Genomic DNA, 15,181 nt, shown 5'->3' with positions numbered 1-15,181 from the left:
TAAATGGGTGCAGAATTGGCTCAGACACAGGAAGCAGAGGGAGATGGTGTGAGGAACCTCATCAGAATTGGGTGATGTTAAGAATGGTGACCAGCAGGGGGCAGTGCTAGAGCTGCTGCTATTTTTAATATTTATAAATGATTTAAATAGGAATATAAAGAACAAGCTGCTTAAATTTGCAGATGATACCAAGAGAGGTGGATTAGCAGATAATTTGGAATCTGTTATATCATCACAGAAGGACTTGGACAGCAGACAGGCTTGGGCAGATTTGTGGCAGATGAAATTTAATGTCAGTAAATGTAAAGAATTACACATAGGAAGTGAAAATGTGAGGTTTGAATACACAATGGGCGGTCAGAAAATCAAGAGTCCACCTTATGAGAAGGATTTAGGAGTCATAGTGGACTCTAAGCTATCAACTTACAGTCAGTGTTCAGAAGCCATTAAGAAGACTAACAGGTTATATAGCACCTTGATGTGTGGAGTACAAGTCACAGGAGGTTCCGCTCAAGCTTTATAACACACTGGTGAGGCCTCATCTGGAGTTCTGTGTGCAGTTTGGGTCTCCATGCTACAAAAAGGACATAGCAGCACTGGAAAGGGTCCAGAGAAGAGCGACTTGGTCGATTCAGGGCTACAGGGGGTGAGTTATGAGGAAAGATTCAAAGAGCTGAGCCTTTACAGGAGATGAAGAGGAGACCTGAGTGTAGTTTTTCAAATTATGAAGGGAATTAGTCCAGTGAATAGAGACGGTGACTTTTAAATGAGTTCATCAAGAACACGGGAACACAGTTGGAAACTTGTGAAGGGTGAATTTCGCACAAACATTAGGAAGTTCTTCATTACCAAAGGACAATAGACACTTGGAATAAGTTACCAAGTAGTGTGGTAGACAGTAGAACGTGAGGGACTTTCAAACCTCAACTTGATGTTTCTTTTGGAAGAAATAAGTGGATAGGACTGGCAAACTTTGTTGGGCTGAATGGCCTGTTCTCGTCTCGAGTGTTCTAATGTACATTAGGTTTATGTAAAGAGTCCATATTTGCATTGTTGGCCCTTCTTTCTTTTTCAAGACCTCTGCAATTCACCCTGGCAGGCTGTCAATCAACTTCTGGGCCAAATCCTGACTGATGGTAGCCCATTCTTGCACATACAATGCTTAGAGTGAGTTTGTCAGAATTTGTGGGTTTTTGTTTGTCCACCCACCTCTTGAGGACTGACCACAGGTTCTCAATGGGATTAAGGTCTGGGAAGTTTCCTGGCCATGGACCCCAAATTTCAATATTTTGTTCCCTGAGCCACTTTTGCTTTACGGCCCGGTGCTCCATCATGTTGGTCACTAAACTGTTCTTGGATTGTTGGGAGAAGTTACTCTCGGAGGATGCTTTGGTACTCCAAGCATGGATTATGCAAGAATGGGCTACCATCAGTCAGGATTTGGCCCAGAAGTTGATTGACAGCAAAAAACAAGGGCCAACACTGCCAATATGGACTCTTTGCATAAACGTAATGTAACTGTCAATAAAAGCCTTTGAAACTTCTGAACTGCTTGTAATTCTACTTCAGTACAACATAGAAATATCAGAGAAAAAGATCTAACATTGAAACACTGAAGCAGCAAACTTTGCGATAACCAATACATGCGTCACTCTCAAAACGTACTTTTAAACTCACTGTGGTTTCCGCACTGACACATAGTCAGGGATGACCCCACCACTATTTTCTGTGCAGACAAAACTCCAAGATTGCACAAGGTTTCAATCTGGCTGACATGCTCACCACTGCACCTGCTAACCCTTCTAAAGGCAAAGCCTCCCATTCCAGGCCTTCCTTTTCATTTTACCCTATCAGGGTGCCACCCTTTCTTCACCCCCTATGTCACGCCTTTGCATATTTCCCTGGTTTACTTTACAGGCTGCTCTCCTGGGTGTTCTGACCAGACTGAAGTGACTCACAGCCGCCATGCTGCATCCTGGCTGAGATGCTGCAATATTTTGGAATATGATTAAGGGGTCCACTTTAAAAACAGTTTTAGACATCACTGCTGGAGCTTGATTTGAAGTACTTTGAATATTTTGCAGCCATTTTGAAATTATTTTCATTCATCTTGTAGACCCCGGTTAAGTATCTCCAACAAACTGTGTGCAATGATGGGCTGTCCCAAACCTGACTAAGCACCAGGTCACAAGTCGTTTTACAGTTCATAAAAACATTCAGACTGCACAAGTGATCTTCATTTTTGAGAACATACCATATGAAATGCTGATCATGAAAAGCCCTCAAAGAGATTAAGACTGAATCACGGGATGTTTAATCAGCTAATTAATGTTGGTTTTATATAAAGTCTTTCACAGCACAAACAAACAATACTCCATAAATCTTACAAACCAACACAAGATAAAAGGGCTACAGTAGGTGCCAAGCTGAGGTGCTGAACTGACAGGGCAGTCTTCTCCGACGCTCTGACTGTGCCACGCACCAGTCCAGGTCAGACTGAGAAAATCAGAAGGCTTAAGGTGCGGCTCAGATCTTGGTGTAGGATAGAAAGGTGCAAGTTTATGGGGCACTGGGACTCCTTTTGGAACAAGTGAGATCTGTTTTGCCATGACAGGTTAAATTTGAGTTGGAGGAGCTCTAATGTGTTGGGGAGGTGAATGAGCCAAGTAGTCAAGGATTGTTTAAAGTTGGGAATGAGGGGTCAGGGAGTTTAGGACGGGTCAGGTTTAGAACTGTACACAAAGAGACTATGAATAGTGTAAAAACCAACAGGCAAAGTAACTTTTATTGTAGTCTAAAATTGAAGTGCAAAAGTAAAACAACATTAAAAATCACTTGCCTTAATCAAAAATAAAACAAGTGAGGTGGAGTTTTATGAGGGAGAGCATAATTATGATTTTACAGCAATAACAGAAACCTGGCTAAATAACAAAGTTGGGGATGAGTAGAACACAGAGGGATACCCATTTTACAGGAAGGATAGGCAGAAAAGAAAGAGGGGAGCTTGTCATTTATGTTACACAAAATTTAAATGCAAGTCTTCTTCAATTGGACGATGAGCCCCATCTTAGTGAGGATGTCTGGTTTTGAATATAAAGAATTAGGGAAACAGGCCTTATTTTAGGAAGTGTGTTATAGACCCCACAAAGCAGACCGTGTATTTCAATTTGCATCTTTTTAATAATATGAAAATATAGGGGCATCAGTCTTGGTGGACTTTACACAAATACTAAATGGCCTAACCTTATGAATAGCAGAGGAGGGATTTTTAGACATAATCAGACAGGGGAAGCCTGTCTAGAATTAGTATTTTGTAATAATCAGGACAGAACTGAGGGTGTAAAGGTGATTGAACCACTAAGGTCAGGTAACCATAAAATAATACAATTCTCAGTGTTTTGGGAGAATGCGGATGCAAAGCCTAAAACTGTTAAGCTTAGCTTTTATAGGAGAAATTTTAAGCAGATGTAGCAAAGTCTAAAAGGGATAAACTGGGGTAAGCTTTTAAGTGCAGAGACATTCAAGGAACAGGTTCAAAAACTTTTACATACAATGTAGGACAAGTACACACTTAAATTAGGAATTAGTAGGGGGACAAAAAAAAAAAACAAGCAAAAAAAATCTCTGCAATGGGTAAGGAAATAAGTAGGAAGCTGCAAAAGAAGACAAAAAAGACAAATAACATACTGTATAAAGACTAATAACTCAATGCAAGTTGCAGGGTATATAAAAACATGAGGGCAACCATCAAGAAGGATATTAGGGAAGCTGAAAGGCAGGTAAAGAGGAACATAGCAGGTAAAGGGAAAGACGATCCAACGACATTCTTTGAGTATTTTAGTACAAGAACAGTCAAGGAGGAGGTGAAGTAAAGGGGAATAGTAAAGGGGAATATGAGATATAGATATATTATATATATATATATATATATATATATATATATATATATATATATATATATATATATATATATATATATATATATATATATCACGGCATTCGTAGTCTGAATCACAATCTGATTGTATGGGTGGTTACCTACCAGGTAACGCTTGTGGTTGGTCAGCAAGTCGGCTAACATCCGCCACGTGCCCTCTTTCAGTTGTGAGAAGCAGATCATAGAATGGTTGAAATAGTTTACTGTCAAATAATGCAAAGAGTACGCGACACATGTTTCTCCCTAATTCGGGGCTCATCAGGCGTTCACACAGTCACTGCACTCCCTCTCGGGAATCGAACCTCGGACGTCAGTGCTAGAGGCGAAGCCCCTAACATTGCGCCACGGCGTGTGGTTCGTTTATTTGACAGCATGTAGATCGGGGTAATTACATTCACGGCATTCGTAGTCTGAATCACAATCTGATTGTATGGGTGGTTACCTACTATATATATGACAGTGAAATAGTGGACGCTTTACACTTGTACTTTTCTGAGGTCTTCACAAGTGAGGAAGTGGATAACCTCCCAGCAGTAACAGGGACTACTAAGGAGGTACTGAGTGATTGAGAAATTGTAGAAGAAGTGCTGCTGAGATTAAATAGGCTGACATCAAACAAATCACCAGGACCAGATCATATTTACCCTAAAATTCTTAAGGAGGTTAGCGAGTACAGATATAAACCCTTGACACATATCGTTAAGATATGCACACTGGGGAAATTCCAAACAACTGGAAAATGGCAAATATCTTGTTGTATAAAGGATGATCGGACAGATCCAAGTAACTACAGGCCAGTAAGCTTAACATACACCACAGGTAAATAGAAGGAAGTATTAAGGAAAAGACTGAGCAACACATAGCAAGAGCAGGACAGTCAACATGGGATCAGAAGAGGAATGCTGTGTTTTACTAACATGCTGGAATCAACAAAAAGATATGACCAATGTGGAACATATGATATTTTTGATCATTTTTTTATATTTATTTCCAGGTGCCACATGAGAGGATGGGATTGCAGGGTGTGGTGTTTAGATGGGTGCAAAACTGGCTAACACATACGAAACAGCGGGTGTGAGGAACCCTAATCAGAATTGGGCGATGTTAAGAGGGGTGTCCAGCAGGTGTCAGTGATAGGGCAAAAAGTAATTTTACAGTTGTTAACTTTATTAATTCAAAAGAACGTCACAATGGCACAATCTTGTAAGTACTGAAATTATGGGACTTCATTTGTGCATTCTTGTTGTCAACTTATTATTAATATTGTTATTGGCAAGAAGAAGAAGAAGAAATAAGACAATACAAATAAATAATAAATAAATAATACAAGATGATTTGGATAGGAATATAAATAACAAGCTGGTTAAGTTTGCAAATGATACCAAGACAGGTGGATTAACAGATGATCAAGATCCACTGAATCATCACTGAGGGACTTGTGGGAGAAGAAACTTACTAGAAGTAAAGTAAAGGTAAATTATTACATATGGGAAGTAAAATGCTCCACCTGAACACACAATGGTCTTAAACTTCAAGGTGCATGAGAAGGACCTGGGAATCATAGTGGACTCATCAGCATCAGCATCAGAAAGCGTACAGAAGCAATCAAGAATGCTAATCCAATGTTAGGCTATATAGCGGCCTAATGTGTGGAGGGAGGCTTAGCCTTAAAATATTAAATTTGGTATTTTTCAGGTCAGTTGTTTCTCCACAAACATGACATATATTCATTTGCCAAGTGAAATTGTGCTCTAAAGTTAAGCATTTTATATAAAATTTTAAAGAATACGTACATTTTATAATGGTAGTTATGGGGCATGGTAAACTCAAAATCAAAAAAGCCTAAAAACTTACCAAATACTTCAATTTTTCTAGCCAAAAAAGCGGTCTAGCATTAATCTGTGTCTTGAGATTACGCACACACATTGTAAAACACTTTAGAAGTGTCATTTTCAAACAAACAAAAACACCAAAATTATGAGATTGAAAGACGAGCTGTGTGTGCTAAATCAGTGCTCATCTTCCTCCACGACCTTTCACACTGCGATGCGTGGTTATCTCTGGAAAGACAACAATTCACACTAAACTGTTCCTGCCATGTGCTTGGTATCATCCTAATTTACTTATTTATGCAAACTCATCCTAGTAAAGCCACTGCCATCACACAAGTGAACAGAAAACCTATCCTTACCTCAAGAAAAACAAGAGAAAAAACAAGAGAAACATAGAAGGCAGGTTTTTAAATATCAAACTTTAGCCATTTCAAAAGTGGACGTATTTGGAAAGTTTTTTGCCGTTATTTTTGCAGTGGTGGCCCATGCCACATAGCTTCCAGTACTGGCAACATATTTTTAAAAATGTACAGAAAACGTGCATCTTTAAAACACAATTTTGTGGCAAAAGCATACATATCATGTTTTGTGAAGAAATAACTAACCTGAAAAATTTCAGACTTATCGTTTAAGCGTTTTAACACGTTAGTGAGGCCTCAACTGTACTCCTGTATTCAGTTTTGGTCTCCATATTACAAAAATGACAGAGCAGAGCTAAGGAAAGTTCAGAAGAAAACAAACTAGGCCGATTCTGGGACTAAGAAATACAAGCAATGAGGAGAGATTGAAAGTGATGATCCTTTTCAGCTTAAGGAAAACAAACATTAAGATGAAAGTGTTTAAAACAAGGAAAGGAATTGCTTTGATGAACATCAGCAACAAGAACACAGAAACGTGGTTGGAAACTTGTTCAAGTCAGATTTTGTGCAAACGACAGAAAGCTTCTTCATATAATGAACTACAGACACATGGAATAAATTACCAAGTAATGTGGTGGAGAGTAGGAATTTAGGGACCTTAAATTCTCGACTTGATATTTTGGACAAAGTAAGTAAGATGGATGAGCTTGAGGGGCTGAATGGCCTGTTCTTGTCACAATTTTCTAATGTACTGATGGGCAGAGACTTTGACAGCACAGCACACCACACGGTCAGCCCAAAACTCTGAGATTTGCATGTCATGACATCCTTAGTAAGTCATAAACTTAGAAAAGCTCAGAGTATTCGTTACTATTAGAGCGGAGACCCTGACTGTTTTAAATAACAAAAACAACATTAATTCTGCAGAACATATCCATGCAATACAGGTAAAAATATTTGAGCTACAAGAAGAATAAAGAAAGAATTGAAAACATCTACATAATACATATAAACAAGTAAGCGACAGAGCTGGTAAAGCCCTTAAACATTTGGATAAGATACTGCAATGGTGAGGCTAACCAAATGTGCACAATGGACTTGCATGTGTAACACTTCTACTGAGGAGCAAGAAAGAAAAAGTCACGACAGTCCACGTGGACTCAACTAGAGAGTGTTACTTCTTTGTCTCATTTGTGTTTTAAATTTTATTTTAATTTTTTATTTGCACTTCATGTTATTACATTGTGGATCCTGAGCTTCACAACTTTGTCTATCTGTATACTTGTGTATGGTTGAGATGACAAAGTTCACTTTGACTTGACTAGTAAGATTTGTAACGCAGCACTCATGATATGAAGCATCCCTGCCAAGACGGGCTTTTCAGAATTTGTGCAGCTCACTCACTGGGGCCTCATCTGTAACAGTACTGCACATTTAGAGCCTTCTATATTGCCAGAGGAACAAAGAAGCACTCAAGAAGAATTGATGGGAAGCAGTTGATCAGGTCCAGGATAGTGGGTCTGAGCTTTAATGAATGATTTACGGAGCTGAACCGTGTTCTCCATTAGAAGGATTAAGCAGGGGTGATAATGGATGGACAGATGGAGAACATTATTTGCATCTCAACAGAGTTTAAAAGTCCATCAAAATGAGTTTTTAAATATTCTCCCATCCTCAAACCTCCATAGAGCACTAAGAAAGTTATGTCCAGCTAAGGTCTCTACTGGCTGCAGCAGGTATAAGACAGATACTAACCTGGGACAGGGTACCAATCCATCAGAGGGCACACTCACACACACACACCCATACTGGGTGTCCATTTACCCTGACACACTTGCCTAAGAGACTAAGAACAATTCCGGACACATTTCCCATCTTTGTGGAGTGTGGATGTTCTCCATGTTTTGAGTTTCTGGATTTAAAAAAATAAAAATTGGTATGAAAAGGGCCATCCAGTACTTCCATGTAAAATACACTTCAGTGACAGCACAGAGAAGCACTTAATGGATGATCTTATAATTACAGTACAGTGGAACTTCGGGTCACAACCATAATTCACTCCAAAACTCTGGTCGCAACCCGATTTGGTTGTGACCCGAAGCAATTTCCCCCCACAGGATTGTATGTAAATACAATTAATCCATTCTGGACCGTACGAGCTGTATGTAAATATATTTTTTTTAAAGATTTTTAAGCACAAAAATAGTTAATTATACCATAGAATGCACAGTGTAATAGTAAACTAAATGTAAAAACATTGTATAACACTGAGTAAACCTTGAACAGAGAAAACTAACATTGCAGGAGTTCACACTAACAGCCTTACGAACCGCTCGCTGTAAACACTTTTTTTTTTAATGAGTTTTAAGCACAGGGAAAAAAAATACACATTTGAAAAATCCGTAATTTATACAAAAACTAACCATAAACAACCAAGAAAACGAACCTTGCAGGAGTCGAGTTCTGGCATGAACGAAGTGAGGAGGAACTGGGTGGAGAGGAGATTACAGTTTTGAGGTAAAGTCCCTCTGCGTGATGCACGTCTGACCGAGAACAATGTACTGTACAGGGAGAGACTGAACACGTGCGTAAATCACCGGTGTGTACAAACCGGAAGGGAAACTGGCTTGTTCGTCACCCGAGTGTGTGGTCGTAAACAGATGCAAAAGTTTGGCAAAATTTTTGGTCATAACCCAATTTGTACGTGTTCAGAGACGTTCGTGACCCGAGGTTCCACTGCACAACAATATAGAATCAAGGTGCACATACATGCTACACGGTCAGGGCAGGTTGGTGAGCATGCACTGCTACCACCCAATGAAACAGCCCGGGATCCTGATTGGCAACCCCCCAGGCAGACACGCAGTCCAGTCCCACCCTTTGGAAATGACCACAGCCAGGTGTTATGTGGGCGTCCCCTTGGCCTGGTCCAGTCACTCGGGTCCTCAACAATGAGGATCACGTGAGCCGGATCACCCTCGGGTAACTGCACGACATGGCCATAGTGCCGTCACTGATGCTCCTTCACAATGCAGGTAACGTGCCCCATTCGGGACTCTATGAGCAATCGCTCATTCAACACAAAGTCACACCAGTGGTACCTGAGGACCCTCTGAAAAGACACACATGAAGGAGTCCAGCCTTCATCTCAGGTCACTGGATAGAGTCCATGTCTCGCAAAACAGGGAGCACCAGTAAAGATTTGGGCCTTCGTCCTTTTGCATAGACATTGGGAGCGCCACACACCCCTTTACACAGACCTCATGACCAGCACCCCCCCCCCCCATGCTCTCCCAATCCGTCTAATGACTTCATAAAAAGAGTCACAAGAATGTCACTGCCGAGGTGAGTAAACCTCTTGATGAGGTCGACACTCTCTCCGCATACAAATAAATGAAGAGTGAAATTAACAAAACATTTAATCAAATGATCAACGTCAATATTTAAATCAAAACTAAACAAATTGGGTCAAATGAAGTAAGCAGGCTGCACAGACCAACAAGACAGAACGGCAGACAAGTGGCTTGATGTCACTGTCCATGTCGATCTTTACACATCCAGGCAGAAGTGTGTGTGTGTGTGTTTTCATTTCTTTCCCTTCATCATCAACCATATGCTCCGGCAGGACAAACAAGCTGTGAGTTCTCGTCTCTTAAACTTATTTGAGTGTGTTTATGTGCACACAGGTATATCTATAAAATACAAGTATAAATGTGACAGACAGGCATGACTTTTTTGTAAACTACTGAGGCTAGGACTTTGTTTTAATCAAAAACGTATGACATGATACGCTCTGAAGAAGCAAACAAAATGGCTAAGCAGCAACTTCCATGAAATTATTGAGGTTCACATCTTTTCTAAAGCAAACGGATTGAGAAGGTGACAAGGCAGTGAGAGAAAAAAAAAAGCAGAGCTGTGACATCAGCTAGCATGGAGGAGGACAGTCCCGGCGTGTCGGCTACGAGTAACCAGCTAACACCTTGACCTTGGGCGGACTGCGCATTGTATAGTTTAAATAAATTACGTATCTCAAAACCACCTGTACAAAAATTCTGCAAATCAAGTGGCCTGGTCCCCTGACTAGAGAGAGCGGACTGAAAAGAGTCTTGTTAAACTGAACAATTTCTGTGGCGGTTATTGTTGGACATGGGTGAAGCCATTTTTGAAGGATATGGGGTGACATAATGGCCCAAAAGCAATATGCACAGAGACAGTAACAAGACAGAGACAATGCAACTTGTTTGTAGAAAATTGGTCTTGGCACTCGGAGTGGATATCCGCGTGTTCTAAAATGTGATCTCTTTACTGGGATGGAGTCATCCAGGACCTTTACACAATCCAAAAAAACACTTGCAATTTTAAGAAATGAAAATCAATTTTGAGTTTCCACAGACATACTATCGAGACACCACACTGAATCAATTTTGCCTGACACTTCAAACATTGTAGAATTTGACTCAATAGTGACAACACCACCAAATGACACACTGGGAAATGGCGAGCGACGCCGAGGGACTCGGCCACTACATCACAGACTATATTAACTTCTGGGTATTACTACTGGCTTTACTGTTATTTCATCTCATTTCCTTTGAAGGACATTTTCACATGTAATATTACAGTTTTATATTTTTTGTGTATTGTGTGTTGCAGCACTGGTTTGTTAGTGTTGTTTTGCTTTTGTACCCAGTTGGAGTGACACTATAGTGACAATAAAGGATTTCTATTCTATTCTATTCCAAGACAGCGGTACTCTCAAAGACAGAGCAGCACTAAACCAAACAACAAGCCCAAGATTACTAAAAAGCTATAAAGGTCTCCTGAATGAAAAAAGAGAACATTTAAATCCAGTGGTAAAAAGGCTACGAAGGACACACAGCAAGTGCTAAAGATAAAGCCGAGTGAAGGAAAGGAAGCTTAAAAACCTAAAACAGAAAACAAACTCACTTGGAACAACATGAAGGATGTCTAGAATAGACTGGTCATCATTACTGGACTCAAGCAATGCAGGGCTCGGGCACCAGAAGGAGATGTGGACAAAGCAAATGCCCCAAACCCATCTTCAATAAACAACCAGTCTCACAAAAAACCCATCCCTACTACATCAACAGCTTCTACCATGTCAACTGGAATGGCCTCCACCTCTTCCCATCAGTGTGGACTGTCCATAACTAGGAAGACAACCAAGGAAGTTACACAAAGGAAAAGCTGAGGGACCAGATGAAGTCAGTCTGAGTTCTTAAAGCCTGTGCTGACCAACCTTGTGGTGTCCTCTGACACCTGTTCAGTTTGTCCCTAAGGCTTCAGAAAGTGCTGCTGTAGTAGAAGCCCTCCTGTATTGTTCCTGTTCCAAAGAAGGCAGGTACCACTTCACCTAATGACTACAGATCAGGAGCACTTAAATTTCACACCAAGATGACCGTTGAGAGGCTGGTCCTGGATTATACAAGTTCTCGTGATGGACCACCAGAACCAAATGCAGTATGGAGTGGATAATGCAGTTATCTGTCTGCTCCACAAGGCTGGCAGCACTGTGAGGATTCTGTTTTTTGATTTCTCCAGCGCATTCAATACCATCAATCCATCCCTGATGATCTGCAGGTGGATGAGCCTGTGGAGTCCTGGCTGATGGACTATCTGTGGGGCAGACCACAGTCTGTGAGAACAAACCATGAATAGGCCTGTCTGCTTTACTCTTCACACTTCAGACTATAGTACTAGGGTGTTGTACCGTGTTAGCCATTATGAATGTTGAGAAAAGCCAAGCAAAATGACCCCTTTTATTGGCTAACTAGAAAGATTACAATATGCAAGCTTTCAAGGCAACTCAGGCCCCTTCTTCAAGCAAGATGTCACTTCAGACTAGAAATGTAACAGCAGGTCAGGGTCACTTGCAGAAATTCTCAGCTGATTCTGCACTTGACTAGGGGGTTGAGACAAAGGAGAGGAGTCAGGGGGAGATCTTTTGAGTATTGTCTGCATCTGAACATCAGCAAAACCAAAGAACCAGTTAGAGACGTTCACCGCACCACAAGGGCCTCTATGTCCAGTTACTGTTCAGGGAGTGGAGGGAGTCAAGGATGTGCAGTCCTACAAGTACTTAGGGGGTCCACATCAATGACAGGTTGGACTGGTCTTGGAACACAAGAGGAACTACAGAAGAAAGGGCAGAGCAGAGCCTTTTTCTTTAGGACACTGCAGTCCTTTCTGAGGGTAGTGACATCCTTCACATGTTCCACATCCTTGTGATGGTCAGTGTGGTGTGCTGGGCTAGTACCATCATTTCAAGAGAGGCCCACAGAAACAAACACACTAATTAAAAGGGCAAGCTCTGTTATAGGACACACTCTGGACCCCCTAGCGGTCAAGGCAAAGGAGAGAATTAAAACCGAGTGCCATTATGAACAATGCTGCACATCTTCTCTGTGACACACTAACACCGAACCCACAAATCATTCAGAAGAAGTGTGACAAAAATAAAAACACAATGGCAACGGCAATACACCTGTATAGTGCATTTCAGGACTGGGATTGCCAAGTCTGACGTTATATCTTTTTAATTTTTCCTTCCTTTTTATTCAATTCTAGTGTGATCAGATGACACTGCGTATAGATAAATGTATTTACTGAGCTTCTGTAAAAGGCCAAATTTCCTCGAGGACAAAAGAAATTCTATCTCAGCTTCTCTTACATTTACATTTTTACATTTACATCATTTAGCAGACGCTCTTATCCAGAGCGACTTACAACAGTGCTTAGTAGTCTACGACTGTTCTTCAGTCTTTAAGTCTTTATATGAAAGAATAAAAAAAGAATAAAAAAAAACAAAACAAAAAAAACACACACACACACACCCCAAGCCAGAAGGAGAACATGCAAACTTCATACAAGGCCAGTGACTTGAACCCTGTCTACTGCTCTGTTGCTGCTCCTTTCCAAGGCAGGCAGGACCCAACCCTGGACACGGATGTCCAGTCCATCATAGCCCCCAATCCACGGTCTCCAGGTCACTTAACCTTGCGTGTCTTTGGCATATGGGATCCGAGCATGAGGTTTGTCAGACGGAGGGCTGCCAATCAACCCGTCAAGCTCTTCTGGTGTAACACCTGACTTCAAAATATTGGAAACTTTCCACTATTCTCGAAACCGTTTTAAAATTCAGCATTGTGGTCCAGGCAAGAGCAAACCCCGGACGGGGCGCCAATTCAACGCAGGCCGAGCAGCGGAGGACATCAAAAACAAAACTAAAACGAGAGACCACGTCCACGTGCAACAGAAACTTAATAAAACCACAAAGACGAGAAACGCAGAGAGGCGAGGAATCCCCCAGGCCGACTTTGTCAGCTTCTTCTTGTTCAGCGTGACGTTACCCAGGAGTTCACTTTAAGTTCCCAAAGCCGCTTTTTGTGCCAAAGGGAGCACGACACGGTCCGATGATGGGGATTTTGGGGTGGCTTGAGTCCGATGTCCTCACTGCTAACCCCGGTAACCGAATCGTACTTTGGGCCATCAGTAGGCGTTGCAACTTCCTAAAGCTTCAGACACTCGAAGACCACCGCAGTGTGTATTGCGTATTTCACTTTATTATATAAAGTTACTATACCGCCCTATTATTTACACAAGTAATACAGTGCGATGATAAACTGGCCCTGTCATCAATAAAGTCCTTCTAATCAAAACGTGTCGCGTGCTCTCCATTAGCCGTCGTCGCCGCCTCGGACTTTGGTAGTAAACACCGAACTTGAAATGTAAACTTGTCCGCTCGACTCCAGTAGATGGTGGCGGCTCGTCGTTAACAAGGAAGTAAAGCCTGACAGGCCACCAAAAGAGACAAAAATAGGCCACCCACCTGAACATAACATCAGGGTACACAGAAGCGTCGTCCCTAAATCGGCTCCCATTGCTCTGCAGAGCAGCTCGACTCTCCGCGGCACGCCGTAGCGGTGTTGGGCTCCGCTCCGCTGGGGCCGAAGAGGCGTTCCAGTCCGAGAGGGAGGAGCCTGAAGGGAAAAGGAAGGTAACCTGCTTAAAAAAAAACGAAACGCCGAATTTCCCGTCCGCCGCTTACAGTAAAAGAAGAAGAAACCACAGCGCGTATTGTGTCACAACAAGAAGCCAACACTTCTACGTGCGCACGATTCGCGGTTGAAAAATGCGGGCCGCAAACTTAAAAGAGCTCGTGTCGTTAGTTCTTATAGAAACCTCGACATTCTTTAATAAGGATCTGGATGAGTTATGGGGCAGTTCAACTGACGAGCTCTGTCACCTTTCTTCTGTTCTTATCGCTAAAAATGCCACCCAGTGGAGTGGCGTTTCCTTCCAGTCTGCACTCACTGGAACCCTGAACTGGACTGTTTTTAGGCGGGCTGCTGTTCCTGGCCGAATGTTTGCAGTAGAAATGCACGATTAGCATACAACACCGCCCAGTTTGATTTTAAAGTAGCTCATTTACATACAGGCGGAATTTTGACCAAACAAGACTCTGTACACAGTGATATTGGCATAAAGAAACGCCCCTCTTGGGTTGAAGTAGGCTAATTTACATGTAGGATTTACATATTGGGTAAAAAGAGGAGCCGCAATTATCCGCCAAGTCAAGCCAAGTTTATTGTCATGTGCAGATAGTGCAGTGAGATTCGTACTTGTAGATCTCCTCTGAAAACTTGACATAATACAATGCAAAAAAAAGAAGAAAATGCAGACTAATTCGCATTAAACCACATCTATCTAATTAAATTAAAATATATTAGCATAAAGTAACGCCCCATTCGTGTATTTTACATACGGGGCCACCTCTTGATAGGTAAACAATGAAATCAAAATTCCCCTGCAGCTTTTAATATCATTTGAATTGGAGAACGCCTCTCCTCTCTTGTAATAGACAGAAATGTGGGAGCGGAATTCCCCTTCCATCAACGATTGTCGTTTCGCAAGTCTATCGATGTCGGCTTTTCTTTCAGCCTGTCGTAAACTGAAGGCAGAGTGACCAAATCTGTTCAGTCCGCTTTTCTGAGTGCCGAGGGTTTTCAAGAACTTCTGAGCCGTGTATGTAC

General features: G+C 41.6%; 1 protein-coding gene across 1 annotated transcript in view; it reads right to left on the bottom strand.

The window, feature by feature from the left end:
• Positions 1 to 14,480, bottom strand: part of LOC114641455 (interferon alpha/beta receptor 1-like) — a 100,668-nt gene extending 86,188 nt beyond the window's left edge. Inside the window, exon 1 of the mRNA XM_028790485.2 lies at positions 13,978 to 14,480. Coding sequence (XP_028646318.2) covers positions 13,978 to 14,029 — 52 coding nt within the window. The 5' untranslated portion in view covers positions 14,030 to 14,480. The remainder of the gene's footprint in view (positions 1 to 13,977) is intronic.
• Between the last annotated feature and the right edge of the window lie 701 nt (positions 14,481 to 15,181).

This window comes from Erpetoichthys calabaricus, chromosome 4 (assembly GCF_900747795.2).
Source record: "Erpetoichthys calabaricus chromosome 4, fErpCal1.3, whole genome shotgun sequence".
In the NCBI taxonomy this organism is placed as follows: Eukaryota; Metazoa; Chordata; class Cladistia; order Polypteriformes; family Polypteridae; genus Erpetoichthys; species Erpetoichthys calabaricus.
The sequence above is the reverse complement of the archived record's forward strand: the minus strand, read 5'-3'. Positions and strand labels throughout refer to the sequence as shown.